We start from the raw sequence: 19823 nt of genomic DNA, 5'->3' as shown, positions 1-19823 counted from the left end.
AGGTCTGCAATTCTCTGTGCGGGTGCACGGATTTTCGTGCAGATCCGCAGCGGTGCTACCCGCACAGATGTGAACCGGGGGGGGTTAAAGCTTTGACAATAAAACCTGGAAGGCGATTGGTTTTTTTGCAGAGCTGCACCAGATTTTGCGCGCTCCAGTTTTAGTAAATCTCTCCCCTTTTGTGTGCGTCCAGGAAATTGGTGCCACAAATAGCTGCGACCATCAACAGCCTGTCATTGCAGCCTACGGGCTCCAGCAATCCGCATGCAGCTGTGAATCCCAGCAGCAGGAATCAGTAGATGGTTGCCACTGGGATTCGCGGCGTGGCTAAACGCCTGTGTGCACGAAGACTAATAAAGTTTTTCCATTACTTCAGCGCTGTGAACTAACTGAGGTTTTAAATGTAATAGGAAATTGCAGCCAGCAACAAAGCCGGGGTCTAAGAAAGGAATGTGTGTGCGGTCCCACACTTACCCGGCTCCTGCTACAACGCACAGCTCTCTCTGCAATGGATGCACACTGACCGTGCGGGGGCTCGACAAGTCTACAGGAGCTTGTACTTCGTAGGATGTTCCACGGGTTCTACGATCCATCAGTGACACCTTCGAATCCCAGTGACTGACTATCAGGACAGAACCATCAGCTGAATAGAACCCGAAGGAAGAGAAGCTTTCCTCCTCGTCACGATAGATCTGGAGAGAAATAGGACAAGCCTTACGTCACTCCTGTGTCAGGAAACCGCCAAGTCCGGAGTCAAGGAACGTATAGATTATTATTCAAAATCTCTAGAATAAACCCGAATTCCAGCATTTACCTTGGATAACGTGTGTAAAATGTACGAGGTGTAATCCTGGACTCCCGTCTGTCCTTTATGGACTTTCAACCCCAAATCTTGTAGACTCCGCCTCCGAAACATCTCCATAATACGCCTCTTTATAACCATTGAAACCACTAAGCAACCTATTCCCTCCCTGGTTATCTCTCACCTTGACTAATGTAACTCCCTACTCATTGGCCGACCTCATCGCAGGCTATCCCCTCTTCAGTCTATCATGAATGCTGCTGCCAGACTCATCCACCTTACTAACCGTTCTGTATCTGCCACCCCTCTCTGCCAATCCCTCCACTGGCCTCCACTAAGTGTCCTCCACCCCTCTCTGCCAATCCCTCCACTGGCCTCCATTCAGTGTCCTCCACCCCTCTCTGCCAATCCCTCCACTGGCCTCCATTCAGTGTCCTCCACCCCTCTCTGCCAATCCCTCCACTGGCCTCCATTCAGTGTCCTCCACCCCTCTCTGCCAATCCCTCCACTGACCTCCACCCATCTCTGCCAATCCCTCCACTGGCCTCCATTCAGTGTCCTCCACCCCTCTCTGCCAATCCCTCCACTGGCCTCCATTCAGTGTCCTCCACCCCTCTCTGCCAATCCCTCCACTGGCCTCCATTCAGTGTCCTCCACCCCTCTCTGCCAATCCCTCCACTGGCCTCCATTCAGTGTCCTCCACCCCTCTCTGCCAATCCCTCCACTGGCCTCCATTCAGTGTCCTCCACCCCTCTCTGCCAATCCCTCCACTGGCCTCCATTCAGTGTCCTCCACCCCTCTCTGCCAATCCCTCCACTGACAAACACCTAACAAACACTGACCTCATCGAAGACAGAACGAGTGACATGACCGCAGCGCACCGAGCCATCATAGCTGAGTGACAGCAAATGAGCCGGATTCCTTGGACAGAACGCCAGGCAGCCGACACTACGTGAATGGAGTTCAAACATATAAATTCCACCATCATCAGACTTGTTATCCTACAAAACAAAGAATAAGTTGAATATGAGTGCGGATTATTACTACCACTATTACTACTACAGGTACTTATATAGCGCTGTCAATTTCCGCAGCGCTTTACATATATATTGTACATTCACATCAGTCCCCGCCCCCGAAGAGCGTACAATCTAAGGTCCCTAACTCACATTCATACATACACATACTAGGGACAATTTAGACAGGATCCAATTCACCTCCCAGCATGTCTTTGGAGTGTGGGAGGAAACCGGAGTAACCGGAGGAAACCCACGCAGGAAGAGGGAGAACATGCAAACTCCAGACAGGTGGTTGGGATTTGAACTGACGACCCCAGTGCTGCTAGGCAGAAGTGCTAACCACTTAGCCCTTGCTGATCAGTGGATCTGTAATTTCCCACTACACCACTGCAAAGTCATGGCTACCACCCCCATAAAATCAGGCCAACCAGCCCGATGTAAAACGTATTCCAGGGATGTTGAATTTCTATCGTCCAACGCCTGGGATATGTAGTTCCGGGCATCGGGCAGGAAGCTTTTTTTTAGCTCCGCTGTGGGCAAGCAGCGGGCTCACCTGTCAGGTGAAAGCTTTCGGACGGCAGCGCTGCCGCCCGATTGCTTTCACACAGTGCCAGCCTCCTCCCCCCGTGTGTGAACCTCCCACTCACAAAGTCTCACAGGCTCCGCTTGCCCATCTGCGGGCCCGGGACTGGCTCTGTGTGCGCTGGCGACTAGAGGGGAGGGAGGAGAGCGAACACGTCCGCTCCCCTTCCTTTCTTGTCCTGACCCAAAAGTCACTTCCAGGTCCCCATTCACAGATTCCCGGCCATTGAGGGAAAGGATATAATGCAGTGCGATGTACACTGCATTACATGCAGGGGAGCACAGGGGAGACATTGAGGGTCTTACAGACCCTGGATGTCTCATTAAAGAGAACCTTTCACCAAAAAAAATCACATAGGAGACTTTTTGTCCCCTATGTGATGAAGATAAAAAGTTAAATTAAAAAAAAAAAATTTAAATAATAAAAAAGTCAAAAGTTGCACCCAAGCACGTAACATCCCCTCAAAAGAAAAAAGAAAAAGAAAAAAAGGGAGCCCCACCCCCACACATACAAAAGTAAATGCTCATGAAAATGTTCATTGCGAAACATATGTCACATATCGCCGCGCACGCCAGAATGAGAGCAATAATTCTTGCAGGAGACCTCCTCCGAAACACTAAACCGATGACCTATAAGGGGCATAATAAGGGTCCCCTATAAAAAATATAGGGTACTGAAATTTTACACCATTTCACGAGCACACGCAAATTTAAGGTTTGACATGTTGGATATCTATTTACTTGGTGGAACCTCATCTTTTATACTTTACAAAAAAATAGGGTCATTTATTGCTGTTTTCTGCCCTAAAATTAATTTAGGTGTATTATTTAGTGAAATTTTGCGTTTCCTAGACCTTTACAATAATATCATGCGACATCAAAAATTGGAACTATCACTATTTTATTCTCTAGGATCTTCGCCTTCAGAAAATATCTCGTGTTTGGGGGTTTCGTGTAATCTTCAAGTGTAAAATGATTTTTTAAACGTGTGCAAAAACGGTTCTGGTATCAAGAAGGATAAGCCGGGCACTCCCCTTCCCTGACAAGCACCCAATCGGTGCTCATTACACTGCACGGTCTCTCCCCTCCCTGCTGGTTCCTGGGTGCAGTGCTGGAGACAGGCAGGGAGGGGAGGAGGAGACAGGCAGGGAGGGGAGGAGGAGACAGGCAGGGAGGGGAGGAGGAGACAGGCAGGGAGGGGAGGAGGAGACTGACAGCGCAATGTTAAAAAAAGTAAACGTTTACGTTGCCATAAAGCCTCTTTTGATTTAAAAAGTCCCGACATTCCTAACAGAGCCTCAGATTTAAATATGGTTTTGGTTAAAATTGATTTTTATTTTTATATCGGGACAAGTAGACGGTCGTGCGGGACAAGTAGACGGTCGTGCGGGACAAGTAGACGGTCGTGCGGGACAAGTAGACCGTCGTGAGGGACAAGTAGACCGTCGTGAGGGACAAGTAGACCGTCGTGAGGGACAAGTAGACCGTCGTGAGGGACAAGTAGATGGTCATGAGGGACAAGTAGATGGTCATGAGGGACAAGTAGATGGTCATGAGGGACAAGTGTCATGAGGGACAAGTAGATGGTCATGAGGGACAAGTAGATGGTCATGAGGGACAAGTGTCATGAGGGACAAGTAGATGGTCATGAGGGACAAGTAGACGGTCATGAGGGACAAGTAGACGGTCATGAGGGACAAGTGTCATGAGGGACAAGTAGATGACCATGAGGGACAAGTAGATGACCATGAGGGACAAGTAGATGGTCATGAGGGACAAGTAGATGGTCATGAGGGACAAGTAGACTGTCGTGAGGGACAAGTAGACGGTCGTGAGGGACAAGTAGACGGTCATGAGGGACAAGTGTCATGAGGGACAAGTAGATGACCATGAGGGACAAGTAGATGACCATGAGGGACAAGTAGATGACCATGAGGGACAAGTAGATGACCATGAGGGACAAGTAGATGACCATGAGGGACAAGTAGATGACCATAAGGGACAAGTAGATGGTCATGAGGGACAAGTAGACTGGGACATCGCTTTAGTCCCTGGACAAGTAGTTTTTTCAAAAATGTCCACACTCCTGTATCTACCCTCACACAGCCCCCTGGAGTTTGTGAGGGCCGTGTCTGTAGATTTGGCCATGCAGAGTTTGTCAAACTTCTAGGACAAGCATGAATCGCACCCCTTCTCTCTGAGAATAGGAAAATAATTTTTTTTTTTTGGCAGTGTGCACAATATTGTTCTTTCGGCCATGTCAGTGAGAGAACCTCAGGAAGGTGATGGGCGGACAGAATTCCTAAATATGAATTAATATTACAATCCAGAGAATATGTGGGATGTGCTGGAAAAATAAAAATCATTACACAACTCGAGCCCGGTACACGGGGGCCAAAAAATAAAAATCAGACAGTTCAGCAGGAACCAGCCAAGTTATGGCCCTAGTGTACAGCTGTGTGTTCTACAGAAGCTGGTCATGCCGAACAGGCATGCTGATAAACCAGCATCCGACCAGTGCTTGCAGCCAATGGCTGCAAACGCTGATCAGTGTATCCTGGGGGTGGGGGGAGGAATAGTACCCATGTCTGAATACAAAGACACAGTGAGGGAGATTGCCTGCTGGGATGTCATTCCGACTTGAGGTGCGGCTTGCAAGACAAAGATGTCTATGCGAGTCGCACCTGAAGTACTTTAGAGACCAGGGCAGCTCTGCCCAAGTCAGAATCGAACCGATACGCTCGCTTTAACTGCGGACAATAGAGTGCGATTAGAAACTTGCACGGCATTGCAAGTCGCACCCGGTATGACTGGCAACTTACACTTTTAATGTGTCATCCCAGCCCGCCCACATTTCTTTCCTTTCAGTTCCGGGCGCCAGATTTAAAAACTGGGTCCTAACTTTTTTTTTTTTTTTTTTTTTTAACTGGCTCCTAGATTCAAAGCCCTGACACAGTGTACTGTAAGTTGCAGATACAGGAATTTTTAGCTGGGGTTATTTAACCACTCCAAGTCCGGACACTTTCCCCCCCTTCCAGTCCGGACGCTTTCCCCCCCTTCCAGTCCGGACGCTTTCCCCCCCTTCCAGTCCGGACGCTTTCACCCCCTTCCAGTCCGGACGCTTTCCCCCCCTTCCAGTCCGGACGCTTTCACCCCCTTCCAGTCCGGACGCTTTTCCCCCCTTCCAGTCCGGACGCTTTCCCCCCCTTCCAGTCCGGACGCTTTCCCCCCCTTCCAGTCCGGACGCTTCCCCCCCTTCCAGTCCGGACACTTTCACCCCCTTCCAGTCCGGACGCTTTCCCCCCCTTCCAGTCCGGACGCTTTCCCCCCCTTCCAGTCCGGACGCTTTCACCCCCTTCCAGTCCGGACGCTTTCCCCCCCTTCCAGTCCGGACGCTTTCACCCCCTTCCAGTCCGGACGCTTTCCCCCCCTTCCAGTCCGGACGCTTTCACCCCCCTTCCAGTCCGGACGCTTTCACCCCCCTTCCAGTCCGGACGCTTTCACCCCCCTTCCAGTCCGGACGCTTTCACCCCCCTTCCAGTCCGGACGCTTTCACCCCCCTTCCAGTCCGGACGCTTTCACCCCCCTTCCAGTCCGGACGCTTTCACCCCCCTTCCAGTCCGGACGCTTTCACCCCCCTTCCAGTCCGGACACTTTCCCCCCTTCCAGTCCGGACACTTTCCCCCCTTCCAGTCCGGACACTTTCACCCCCCTTCCAGTCCGGACACTTTCACCCCCCTTCCAGTCCGGACACTTTCACCCCCTTCCAAGTCCAGGCCAATTTTCAGCGCTGTCACACTTTGAATGACAATTGCGCGGTCATGCAACACTGTACCCATATGAATTTTTAGCATTTTTTTTTGAGACAGATAAAACTTTATTTTGGTGATATTTATTCACCGCTGGGATTTTTATATTTTTTGCTATATAAATGAAAAAGTCCAACAATTTTGAAAAAATGTTTTTCAACATTTTGCAAATAAATAATCTTTCTTCATAAATCTTGGCCAAAATCTGGTCAGTTATCTTTTTAGTAAAAAAATAAATAAATAATAACCCGAATTAGTTTATAACCAAAAATTATAATATTTAAAAAACTTTTAATTCTTATTTTATATTATTTATGTTTTTTTTTTTTTTTTTTTTTTTAACATACTGTCACCCTAGCAGTAGGGTCACCATGGATACACTGTAATACTTGTTGGGGGTGATGAAGATTTTTTTTTTTTTTTACACTGATTGTTTTTACACCCATAAAGGCTGTAAAAGCAATCATTTCTTCTCTCTGGCTGCATTCTTGCAGCCATTGAGAAATACTGTGCGAGCTGTGATTGGTCACAGCTTGTCACATGGTACAAAGCTTTTGTGAATGGCCCTGTACCATGTGATCGCTGTGATCATTCACAGATTTCACTAGTAGTAAGCAATGATGTCAGAAGTGACATCTTGCTTACTACTCTTCATGGTATCATTGGCCAATCAGTGATCACATGATTGGGACAAAACACAAAAGTCCCATACAGCGATCGGTGTTCCTCTGTGTCCTCCAGACACAGCGGGCACCGGATCGTGTTGCCACGCGCTCCCAGGGAGCATGCACAGGCTGTAAATGTGGGCGCTGTTTACAAACGGCAACCTGCTCCCATCCGGCCATTTATGTACATGGGCCAGACGGGAAATGGTTAAAGTGTTCCTCCGTGTTAAGAGGCTGATTTAAATTCTCCTGGAGTCCATTAAAGCATCAGTAAATGTCTTCAGATACCTGACAGATCTGAGAGGAGTCCATCACTTACCACATTCCAGAGTCCAACGTTCCCGTACTTATCTCCGGATGCCACAAGTGTCCGGCTTTCAGAAGGATGGATGGCTACAGATAATATTCGACCAGGGACAACTTTGGCAACGTCTTCAGCTCTCAGCGTCATTTTCTTCAGACTTTTTCCATAGCTGACAAGTGACATTGAACAGAAAATCATCACACATAGGTCTGAAAAGAACTCAGGAATAGATGTGAACCTTAGTGAATGACATTTAGATTGCTCAAGCACTGTGTGTCAAAGAACTACCTTTTTTTTTTTTCATTACAAAGAACTGTTTTTATCTTTACATCTTTTTGTCACATTTCAGCGCTTATGATCTCCTGCTGCCACTTTACAGGCACTTCCTGTCTACATGTAAACATTCATGGATGGCTGTTCAGCATTTCTCAGGAAAGAGTTGTGATAACAGTAGAACTACTGCACAGAAAATACCTGGACAAGTACCTCCATGGCAAAAATCACATGGTAGTTGGGAAGATTTAAAAAATACATTTGAAATTATATAAACATGTAAAAGGATTATAGGAAATCTTATTGACCGGGATCACATATGTTATACAAGAATTGTTAAATACATTGGTAGGGGAAAAAAAAGGGAAAAAGAGGGCGCCCACTAAGTGAGGCATGAAAATCATCCACTTTATTAACCCCTTGCCTACAGGACACTTCTACCCCCTTCCTGCCTACCGGGCACTTCTACCCCCTTCCTGCCTACAGAGCACTTCTACCCCCTTCCTGCCTACCGGGCACTTCTACCCCCTTCCTGCCTACAGAGCACTTCTACCCCCTTCCTGCCCACCGGGCACTTCTACCCCCTTCCTGCCTACAGGACACTTCTACCCCCTTCCTGCCTACCGTGCACTTCTACCCCCTTCCTGCCTACAGGGCACTTCTACCCCCTTCCTGCCTACAGGACACTTCTACCCCCTTCCTGCCTACAGGGCACTTCTACCCCCTTCCTGCCTACAGGGCACTTCTACCCCCTTCCTGCCTACAGGGCACTTCTACCCCCTTCCTGCCTACAGGGCACTTCTACCCCCTTCCTGCCTACCGGGCACTTCTACCCCCTTCCTGCCTACCGGGCACTTCTACCCCCTTCCTGCCTACCGGGCACTTCTACCCCCTTCCTGCCTACCGAGCACTTCTACCCCCTTCCTGCCTACCGGGCACTTCTACCCCCTTCCTGCCTATCGGGCACTTCTACCCCCTTCTTGCCTACAGGGCACTTCTACCTCCTTCCTGCCTACAGGACACTTCTACCCCCTTCCTGCCTACCGGGCACTTCTACCCCCTTCCTGCCCACCGGGCACTTCTACCCCCTTCCTGCCCACCGGGCACTTCTACCCCCTTCCTGCCCACCGGGCACTTCTACCCCCTTCCTGCCTACCGGGCACTTCTACCCCCTTCCTGCCCACCGGGCACTTCTACCCCCTTCCTGCCCACCGGGCACTTCTACCCCCTTCCTGCCTACCGGGCACTTCTACCCCCTTCCTGACTACCGGACACTTCTACCCCCTTCCTGCCTACTGGGCACTTCTACCCCCTTCCTGCCTACTGGGCACTTCTACCCCCTTCCTGCCCACCGGGCACTTCTACCCCCTTCCTGCCTACTGGGCACTTCTACCCCCTTCCTGCCCAGGCCAATTTTTAGCTTTCAGCGCCGTCGCACTTTGAATGACAATTGCGCTGTCATGCCACACTGTACCCATATTAATTTTTTTGAGACAGATAGAGCTTTCTTTTGGTGGTATTTAATCACCTCGGGGTTTTTTTATTTTTTGCTAAACAAACCAAAAACAACTGAAATTTTTATAAAAATAAATTTTTTTCTTAGTTTTATACAATTTTTTAAATAAGTGATTTTTTCTCCTTCACTGATGTGCGCTAATGAGGCTGCAGTGATGGGCACTGATGAAGAGGCACTGGTATTTGGCACTGATGGGCATTGACAAGCATCACTGAAGGGCACTGAAAGGCAGCACTCATGTGGCACTGATAGGTAGCTCAGATGGGCACTGATATGTGGAATTGAAGGGCACTGGCAAGTGGCACTGCTGGGGCTACACTGATCATCAGGGCATGCTGATCATCAGTGCCCTGATGATCAGTGTACATATCCCCTATGAGGAATGCCGTTTACTGGCTCTCCTCTCCTCTGTCAGCGCGACAGCTCATGAGGACAGAAATGCTGAGAACCGGCATTTACTTATTTACATGTGATCCGCTGTGATTGGACACAGCTGATCACAAGACAGGGGGGGGGGGGGGGAGTGTCCAGACTTGAAGAGGTTAACCTCCCTGACAGTATGATTATTTCAGATTTTTGGTGCTGAAAGCGGTACCATTATTTTGCATGGAAATTTGGCGTTTTATATTGTAGGCTGTAATTTTTAGGAATAATTCACTGAAATCTGTCCGGACAAGAGTCTAGTACACATCCCGGGGAGGATAAAATTTGAAACACGAAATCATAAATTATAATATAATAAAAATTCATAAAAAATAATAATATAATAATAAATGTAATTCAATAATATAATCAAACCAAAAACACTGAAATGTGAAATAGAGCGCCAAGTTGGCCCATCGCTGAGCTCAGTTGCAGAATCGTTTTCAGTGTCTGATGAGGAATTTCCCCCACCAATCATTATCACTCAATTCTGCAAGTGGTTCTGATTTACTATCGCTGTTCTCTAGCCGGTCTAAAACCGCGTCTGACCTAAAGGGACGCTTTTTGGACGCCATGGACGTTTCTCAGTTTCCAGGCAGAAAGAACAGTAAAAATGCAGGCAGGGCGCCGGACAAAGCACTCGGGACAAAATGTATGTGAAATGGTTTGATACAGGAATGTTATACTATGTGATTTTACTGAATGTCACTTTTTGTCATTTTCAAATTTCCTGCCGTTCCACTCCTGTACGTCCCGGCGCTCGCAGGGGACGGAACCCGGAAGACAGATGCTGGCATCGCCCGGAGGACATTGCCGGGGACACTGCAGGGGGGACATCGCGGGAGCGCAGGACAAGGTAAGTGATCGAGGGATCCTGGAGCAGCTCCACATGGTAAGCCCGAGTGTAGCTTGGGGGAGGTTACCGCTTGTGGTGCTGATACTTTACCCCGAGCTACACTCGGGAATACCGCCAGGGGGGTTAATAAAGTGGGTGATTTTAATGCTACACTTAGTGGGCGCCCCCCTTTCTCTCTTTTTGTTTCATTATTGCCCGTTCACATATATGCGGATTGGCTGCGGTTTGAACTGCATCCAATCCGCATGACGTGAAAAAACATTTCTTCCGATGGTGCCTGTTCACATATATTCGACGGACTGGCCGTGCCGATTCCATGTACGATTTCTGGGCAGTGCGGTCCGGTTCAGGTGCGGATTACAGGCTATTGACTTCTATGGGAACCGTTTCTAAACCGCATATGTGTGAACAAGATAAGATCCTGACCTAATCCTGTCCTGAACCCGATGTAAAGCTGACATGAACCTGTGAACAACTACTGGATCAACCTGAGCTTCACTCCGCACCGCACATGTGTGAATCAGCTCTTACAGGGGCTGCTTCCTACTCTGGGGTGACCGCCATAAGTGAGCCTGAGGACAGCATTACAGGACTACTTTCTCATGCTGGACTTCTATGGACTTGTGCTGCTTGCCCCATTTAATCTCCTGTTAAGTACATTAGTAGTACTGCAGCTTAGTTGTCCTTGGATGTGGTGACTGCATTTGTTTATCTTTACACCACCATTTTTTGCCCTTTATTTTAACCACTTCCAGAGGATTTACCCCCCTTCCTGACCAGGCCATTTTTTACGATACGGAGCTGCGTTACTTTAACTGACAGACATTTGCACGGTCATGCAACGCTGCACTCAAATGAAATTAATGTCCTTTTTTTACGTCCCACGAATTGAGCTTTTTTTTGGTGGTATTTGATCACCTGTGCGGTTTTTATTTTTGTGATATTAAAAAAAAAGACCAACAATTTTGAGAAAAAAAAACAAAAAACAAAAAAAAAAACAAACACTATTTTTGACTTTTTGCTATTAACCGGTTCCCAACCGCCTTATAGCTGAAGGACAGCTACAGCGCGGTTGTGTAGTCCTGGAACGTTGTCCATGGACGTCATTCCAGAACACACCCGTGTGCCCCCAGCAGCGCGCACCCACAAATAGAGCTTTCTTTTGGTGGTATTTGATCGTCTCTGTGTTTTTTATTTTTTGTGCTAAAAAAGAAAAAAAAAAAAAAAAAAGGAAGAAGACCGACAATTTTGAGGAAAAAAAAACAAAAACAATATTTAACTTTTTGTTATGAACCATTTGACGCCCGGCCAATAGCCATATGGTGTCCGGAAAAATATACTAGCTTTCCGGGAGGCCGCCATTTGGCGTACTCCCGCACATGCGCAGTTCGCGCGCTTGCAGAGCTGCACAGCGGCGCGATCTGTCACCGGCCGTGTACCTCGGACACGGCCAATGACAGATCTGAGTATCGGCCCCGTTGCCTTCATTCATGCCATCCATTGTATACTAGTGTCTAGCTGTGAATGGTGACAGCTAATCACATGCACATGTCATGTGATTAGCTGTGGCCAAATCACAGCTAAGCACAAAAAAAAAAAAAAAACCCTGAATGAATCGATGTCATTCAGGTAAATGCTTGCTTATAGCGAAGTAATTCTTTGCTATAAGCAAAAAAAAAAAAAATACTGATCACTTCCCCAAAGTAGTACAATGTTACTATGGTAACATTGTACTACTTTGGACATAGTGAAATATGAAAAGAAAATCTTAAAAAAAAAGAAAAAAAATGTATTAAGAAATTTTAAATAATAAAAAAAATTAAATTTTTTTTTTTTCACACTGTCACCAGTCAGTGTCCCTGATCACCGCCATGCCAGTTATATGATGACGCTGTACTGCACTGGTGACAGTATGTAAAAACAAAAAATAGTGAAAATAATTTTTTTTTATTTTTTCATTTTCCAAAAAATTATGACAAAAAAAATACAACTTAAAAAAACCATGCCTCTTATGAAGTACGTCAGACTGTCTGCTCTGCAAAAAGGGGTCATTTGGGGGATATCTGTACTGTCCTGACATTTGGGGGATATCTGCACTGTCCTGACATTTGGGGGATATCTGTACCGTTCTGACATTTGGGGGATATCTGCACTGTCCTGACATTTGGGGGGATATCTGTACCGTCCTGACATTTGGGGGATATCTGTACCGTCCTGACATTTGGGGGATATCTCTACCGTTCTGACATTTGGGGGATATCTGTACCGTCCTGACATTTGGGGGATATCTGTACCGTTCTGACATTTGGGGGATATCTGCACTGTCCTGACATTTGGGGGGATATCTGCACCGTCCTGACATTTGGGGGATATCTGTACCGTCCTGACATTTGGGGGATATCTGTACCGTTCTGACATTTGGGGGGATATCTGTACCGTCCTGACATTTGGGGGGATATCTGTACCGTCCTGACATTTGGGGGATATCTGTACCGTCCTGACATTTGGGGGATATCTGTACCGTCCTGACATTTGGGGGATATCTGTACCGTCCTGACATTTGGGGGATATCTGTACTATTCTGACATTCTTGGACCTCAAGAAATTAGATTGGCCGTCAGTACTTCAGGATTGATCAATAATCAGATCTATCCCATAGTTTGTGAACTCTATAACTAAACAAACTAAATAATACATCCTAATTTGGGTTATTTTCACCAAAGACATGTAGCAGAATACATCTTGGCCTAAATTTATGAAGAACAATTATTTATTTGCAAACTTTTATAACAGCAACAAAGAAAAACGTGTTTTTTTTTTCAAAATTTTCATTTTTTTTTGTTAATTTAGCAAAAAATAAAAACCCCAGTGGTGATTAAATACCACCAAAAGAAAGCTCTAGTTGTGTGAAGAAAATGATAAAATTTAAGTTTGGGTACAATGTTGCATGACCGCGCAATTGTCATTCAAAGTGTGAGTGCTGAAACCTGAAAAATGGCCTGGGCAGGAAGGGGGAAAATTGCCCGGTATTGAATTGGTTAAAGAAATCCAGTAAAAAAAATTTTAAAATCAAATTTTGTCATAAATTTAGGCCAAAATGTATTCTGCTCTGTGTCTTTGCTAAAAAAAAAATCCCAATACGTGTAAATTAATTAGATTACATGAAAGTTAAAGTGTTTACAAATGGGGGTATATATACAAGTAATGGTGGGGTTTATTTTTACTAGTAATGGCAGCAATCAGTGACTTATAGCGGGACTGCGGTGGACATTCTGGCACTGGGGGGGGGACTGACTTTGTGTCACGGTCATCCCCAGTGACACTAATACAGTGATCAGTGCAAATAAAAAGCACTGACACTGTACTAATGGCACTGGGCAGGAAGGGCTTAACATGGGGCAATCAAAGGGTTAACTGTGTGCTGTTTTACTGTAAGCTGTGTGTGCTTGCAACCGTAACCACAGTGCTTTGTATGGCTCCGCTATGCAGAGCCATACAAAGCAGTGTGCTGGAGCTGACAGGGGAGACAATTGTATTGTTTACATCCTCTGTCGGTAATGCACGGTGATCACTGAGTAATTACTGACCGGAACCCCGTGATTGACAGCCGAGGCCGCGAATAGCGACGCGGGTAGGGCTCGTGTGTGCCCCCTACCCCCAGTGACACTAATACAGTGACCAGTGCGAATAAAAAGCACTGACACTGTACTAATGGCACTGGGCAGGAAGGGCTTAACATGGGGCGATCAAAGGGTTAACTGTGTGCTGTTTTACTGTAAGCTGTGTGTGCTTGCAACTGTAACCACAGTGCTTTGTATGGCTCCGCTGTGCAGAGCCATACAAAGCAGTGTGCTGGAGCTGACAGGGGAGACAATTGTATTGTTTACATCCTCTGTCGGTAATGCACAGTGATCACTGAGTAATTACTGACCGGAACCCCGTGATTGACAGCTGAGGCCGCGAATAGCGACGCGGGTAGGGCTCGTGCGTGCCCCCTACCCAGTAATGCAAAAATCACGTATATATACACATGTGATTTTGCTCACCCCTGCTGCCCTGTAGCAGTATATCTGCTATAGGACGGTGGGAAAGCGGTTAACCTGGTTATTCTGCCATCACTTCCTTTCCTTGGATGACAACCTTGCTGCGAAGCACTGTCACCCTAGGACAGAGAGTACAGCAGGTTGTAAACTCACCAGATTTCTGGCTGCATGAACAGATACTTTTTTTTAGCACATCTAAATAGATAAAAACGCTTTTTTTGGTACATTTAAGAAAGAAAAAAAACAAACATTGCTGCAATGGTATCTATACATTTGCAGGTGACTGTTCAGACAAGGACCAGGCGGAAATGTTTAACCCTTCGTGCTTACCCCTTTAGGTTTTTCACAGCCACATTTGCTGGAGTTTTAACAGTCTCCTGTATCAAGAAAAGAGAGAAGTTACTTAAACCATTCAACGTTTATTTGAAAGATGAGGAAAGAAAAAAAAGACAAAACCTCCTAACAATACCAGACCTGGCTGATGGAAGTCCACATTCTCAGGAATTGGTCCACCGCCTTATCATCATCCTGTTGGTTCATTGGAACCATCTCAATGGGCCCCGGAGGTTTCATAAGCTGCACCTTATAGAACAAAACATGGGAACTTTAAAACATACAAAATGAAAGAACAGATTGCCAGAGATATACAGTTGTGTTCAAAATAATAGCAGTCAGACATCACTAACCGGATCAATCACTGTTTTTGTAATCACAATCACTGTAATTTCCTAGCAGGTGTAGTAGTCATAGAAATCCAACAGACCCAACAGTTATGACATGCATGCTGCTGATTCTGTGTCATTGAATCACTCATTGAAAGGGGCGTGTTCAATATAATAGCCGTGTGGAGTTCTATTAGTGAGGTCATTCATTCTTTGATAAACAGGTGGCAATGATTGCCCTTATTTAAGGAAGGAAGGCAGCAAATGTTGGACATGCTGGTTACAGTGCATTTCTCTCTAAAATTCTGAGGAAAATGGGTCGTTCCAGACATTGTTCAGAAGAACAGCGTACCTTGATTAAAAAGTTGATTGGAGAGGGGAAAACATATAAAGAAGTGCAGAAAATGATCGGCTGCTCAGCTAAAATGATGGCAAATGCTTTAAAATGGCGACCAAAACCTGAAAGACGCGGAAGAAAGCGAAAAACTACCATTGGAATGGATAGAAGAATAGCCAAAATGGGGCGGACTCAGCCAACAATCAGCTCCAGGAAGATGAAAGAAGGTGTGACGTTCCCTGTGAGGACTCAGCCAACAATCAGCTCCAGGAAGATGAAAGAAGGTGTGACGTTCCCTGTGAGGACTGTTACAATTAGAAGACGCCGATGTGAAGCCAAGCTATCTGCAAGAAGTCCCCGCAAAGTCCCACTGTTGGGAAAAAGACGTGTGCTGAAGAGGTTACAATCTGCCAAAGAGCACATTGACCGACCTAAAGAGAAATGGCGCAACATTTTGTGGCCTGATGGAAGTAAGATTGTTCTTTTTGGGTCTAGTGGGCGGAGACAGTTTGTCAGATGACCCCCAAACACTGAATTCAAGCCACAGTACACTGTGAAGACCGTGAAGCATGGTGGTGCAAGCATCATGATATGGGGGTGTATCTCATACTACGGTGTTGGGCCTATTTATCACATACCAGGGATCATGGATCAGTTTGAATCCATCAGAATACTTGAAGAGGTCATGCTGCCTTATGCTGAAGAGGAAATGCCCTTGAAATGGGGGTTCCAACAAGACAACGACCCCAAACACACCAGTAAACGTGCAACATCTTGGTTCCAGACCAACAAGATGGACGTTATGGAGTGGCCAGCCCAATCCCCGGATCTTCATCCAATAGAAAACTTGTGGGGTGACATCAAAAATGCCATTTCTGGGGCCAAACCATGAAATAGAGAAGAACTGTGGAATGTGGTCCAATCATCCTGGGCTGGAATACCTGATCACAGGGGCCAGAAGTTGGGGGACTCCATGCAACACAGATGTACAGCAGTTCTCAGAAACAGTGCGACTACAACCAAATATTCATGAAGTCATTCAAAGGAAAGCAAAATCTTCAAACATTTCTCAGTTTATATAGTGAATGTTGGAGTTTGTAAAGAAGAATACAAACACTGCCATTTTTTTTAACTGTCTAATATTCACTTTTATTCCATTTTTTTTAGAGGAACAACACAAATTTGATGTATTTTTCTTCATGTTGTGATTGGGAATAGAATGTGTCGTGTTCCCAATGCATTTGTGTGGATGGAAATAAAAGCTATTAGAAGGATTTTCAGCTTTATTCACTTTTTTCAACACACTGCGATTATTTTGAACACAACTGTACATCATTCCTACACATTGGAATCTTAGGCTGTGTACAGGGGAATACTATAGTGTACACCCGTGCGTGGGACCACGTTCACCCACATGGGGATGCACAGGTGTTCTGTACAGTCCTAAATAGGACAACTGGGATGCAGCTGCTGCATGGACACAGCTGCTGCTCCCGATCTGACATCCCTGTGGTTGCATGGCCTTAAACGCAGGACAGTGTGCATTTGGGGCAAACTGGGAGCAGCAGCTGTGTCTGTGCAGCTGCAGCCATTGTTTCTCAATTTACGTGGATAGAACTGCCTGCATGGGGATGCACAGAACACCTGTCCATACCCGGGTGCAGGCAATACGGCCCTTATGAATAACAATTGGGGAAAGCGCCTATGGAACCGATATCACATAAAAATAAATGCGCATGTATCAAACAGATATAGTAGGAAGACACTAGCATCACAGACATATACAATCACTATTACAGGTATTGCTCCGGTCTAAGCAGACAACAGCAGCTCTCCCCTACGTGGTGACGTCACCTCCGGGGCCCCGGAGGTGACGTCACCACGTAGGGGTGAGCTGCCGTTGTTCCATTCTGATTATATGAGGAGCAAATTCTATTTGAAGGAGTTTCTGATTATATGAGGAGCCAATAACTATTTCAAGGATTTTCCATCAACTGGTGTGTGTTGCTGCAGATCATTGCTCCCAGGGCGAGTATAGCTGGTTGATATCTTACCAGCACGGAGATCTGGTGAGTGAATTCATTTGGTGGTGGATTTTTCAAAAATTTTTTCACATTATATGAGAAGTTAAAGATTTATTGGTTCACAAATTGATTAATTTTTTGACACTTTTTTATATAATTTGTTTAGTACACATTTTATTTATATTATTAATCATTTTTTGTTGGACATTGGTTCATAGATTTTTTCACTGATCTATATGGACTTATTTGTCATATTTATTTGTTATATGAATTTTTTCACATTACATTACTAATTGTGTTCGTTCATCGAGAAATATTATCTAGAGATATATTATTTTGAAGAGCGCCGCTTTTTTTGTGGTTCCGAAAATACGGCCCTTGCACAGGCGTATGCTGTGGTACATCCATGTGAACAAGGTCTTGTTGGACACAGAATGCCTCATCTGAGGATAAAAATGGCAGTTAAATCACACAGAGCAAATAGATATCCACCCTCATTTAAAACAGGGGGTGCAAACAGGTACACAAAGATACAGGGGTCTAATGGCCACCCCTTGCCCTCCAGAAAATTTACCGCCCTTCCTGACCAGGCCATTTTTTTGCGTTTCTTTAACGGACAATTGCGCGGTCATGCAACGCTGCACCAAAATTAAATTTACGTACTTTTATTTCCACGAATTGAGCTTTTGTTTGGTGGTATTTGATCACCTGTGCGTTTTTTATTTTTGTGCTATTAAAAAAAAGAAAAAAAAAAAAAGACCAAACGATTTTGAGAAAAAACACACAATATTTTTGACTTTTTGCTATTAACCAGTTCTCAACCGCGCTATAGCCGAAGGACGGCTACAGCGCGGTTGTGTAATCCTGGGACTACGTCATTTCAGAACATGCCCCCCTGCGTGCCCCCAGCAGCACGCATCCGGCACCGCCGATGATCGCTGTGTCCTATGGACACAGCTGATCAAGTGATACGGTAAACGGCCAATCACGGTGGCCTTTTACCACGTGATCACCAATGACACAGCAGATCACCAGGTAAATACAGTTGCCGGTTCTCGGCTGCACTTTCCTCACGCTGTCACAGCATGAGGAAAGTACAGCCGAGAACCGGCAATTGTCAGCGAAGGGATCAGCACTGATGATCAGTGCCACCCACCTGTGCCCAGCAGTGCTGCCTAGAAGTGCTGCCCAGCAGTGTCCGCCCATCAGTGCAGCACCATCAGTGCAGCTTCATCAACGCACATCAGTGGAGAAAAATTATCTGTTTGCAAAATTTTATAATAGAAACAAAGAAAAACTTTTTTTTTCTTCAAATTGTTTGCTCTTTTTTTGTTTATAGCGCAAAAAATAAAAAACACCCAGCGATGAGTAAATACCACCAAAAGAAAGCTCTATTTGTGTGAAAAAAATTTCATATGGGTACAATGTTGCATGACAGTGCAATTGTCATTCAAAGTGCGACAGCGCTGAAAGCTGAAAATTGGCCTGGGCAGGAAGGGGGTATAACTGCCCGGTAGGCAAGTGGTTAAACATGTCCAGTAAAAAATTTCGGCATAAATGTACAGTTGTAAGAAAATGTATGTGAACCCCTTGGGATTCCGTGGAGTTTTGCATGAATTGGGCATAAAATGTGCTCTGAACGTCATCTAAGTCACAACAATAGAAGAACACAGTCTGCTGAACATAATACTACACAAACATTAGATGTTGCCATGGTTTAATTGCACATAACATGTAAACATTCACAGTGCAGGGAGGAAAAAGCATATGAGGCCCTAGCTTAATGACTTCTCCCAGAGCTAATTGGAGCCAGGAGTGAGCCAACCTTGACTCCAATCAGTGTGATGATATTGGATGTGTTGCTGACAGCTGTCCTGATCTTAAAAAACACACACCTGTTTTGGGTTTACTGGTTTCAAGAAGCACTGTCTGATGTGAACCATGCCTCGCAGAAAAGAGCTCTCAGAAGACCTACGATCAAGAATTGTTGACTTGCATGAAGCTGGAAAGGGTTACAAAAGTATCTCCAAAAGCCTTGATGTTCATGTGTCCACGGTAAGACAGACTGTCTACAAATGGAGAAAGTTTAGCACTGTTGCTACTCTCCCTAGACGTGGTCATCCTGTAAAAATGACTGCAGGAGCACAGCACAGAATGCTGCAGGAGGTAAAGAAGAATCCCAGAGTGTCAGCTAAAGACCTACAGAAATCTCTGGCACATGCTAACATTTTTGTTGACACATCTACAATAAGGAAAACATGAAACAAGAATGGAGTACATGGGAGGACACCACGGAGGAAGCCATTGCTGTCCAAAAAGAATATTGCAGCACGTTTGAAGTTTGCAAAAGAGCACCTGGATGTTCCACAGCACTACTGGCAAAATATACTGTGGACAGATGAAACCAAGATTGAGTTGTTTAGGAAGAACACACAACACTATGTGTGGAGAAAAAAAGGCACAGCACACCAACATCAAAACCTCATCCCCACTGTGAAACATGGGCGA

At 45.7% G+C, this 19823-nt stretch overlaps 1 protein-coding gene across 1 annotated transcript in view; it reads right to left on the bottom strand.

Moving 5' to 3' along the window:
• Positions 1–19823, bottom strand: part of LOC149431451 (WD repeat-containing protein 76-like) — a 62064-nt gene that overhangs the window by 17147 nt on the left and 25094 nt on the right. Inside the window, exons 7-11 of the mRNA XM_089665592.1 lie at positions 14767–14874; positions 14623–14669; positions 7197–7350; positions 1645–1803; positions 475–692 (exon numbers count right to left, since the gene is read on the bottom strand). Coding sequence (XP_089521718.1) covers positions 475–692; positions 1645–1803; positions 7197–7350; positions 14623–14669; positions 14767–14874 — 686 coding nt within the window. The remainder of the gene's footprint in view (positions 1–474; positions 693–1644; positions 1804–7196; positions 7351–14622; positions 14670–14766; positions 14875–19823) is intronic.

The sequence above is a fragment of the Staurois parvus genome, unplaced genomic scaffold (assembly GCF_062004578.1).
Source record: "Staurois parvus isolate SC_StPar_1 unplaced genomic scaffold, SC_StPar_1.0 ptg002257l, whole genome shotgun sequence".
Taxonomy (NCBI): domain Eukaryota; kingdom Metazoa; phylum Chordata; class Amphibia; order Anura; family Ranidae; genus Staurois; species Staurois parvus.
Note: the sequence above shows the minus strand (reverse complement) of the source record. Positions and strands in the feature narration are given on the sequence as shown.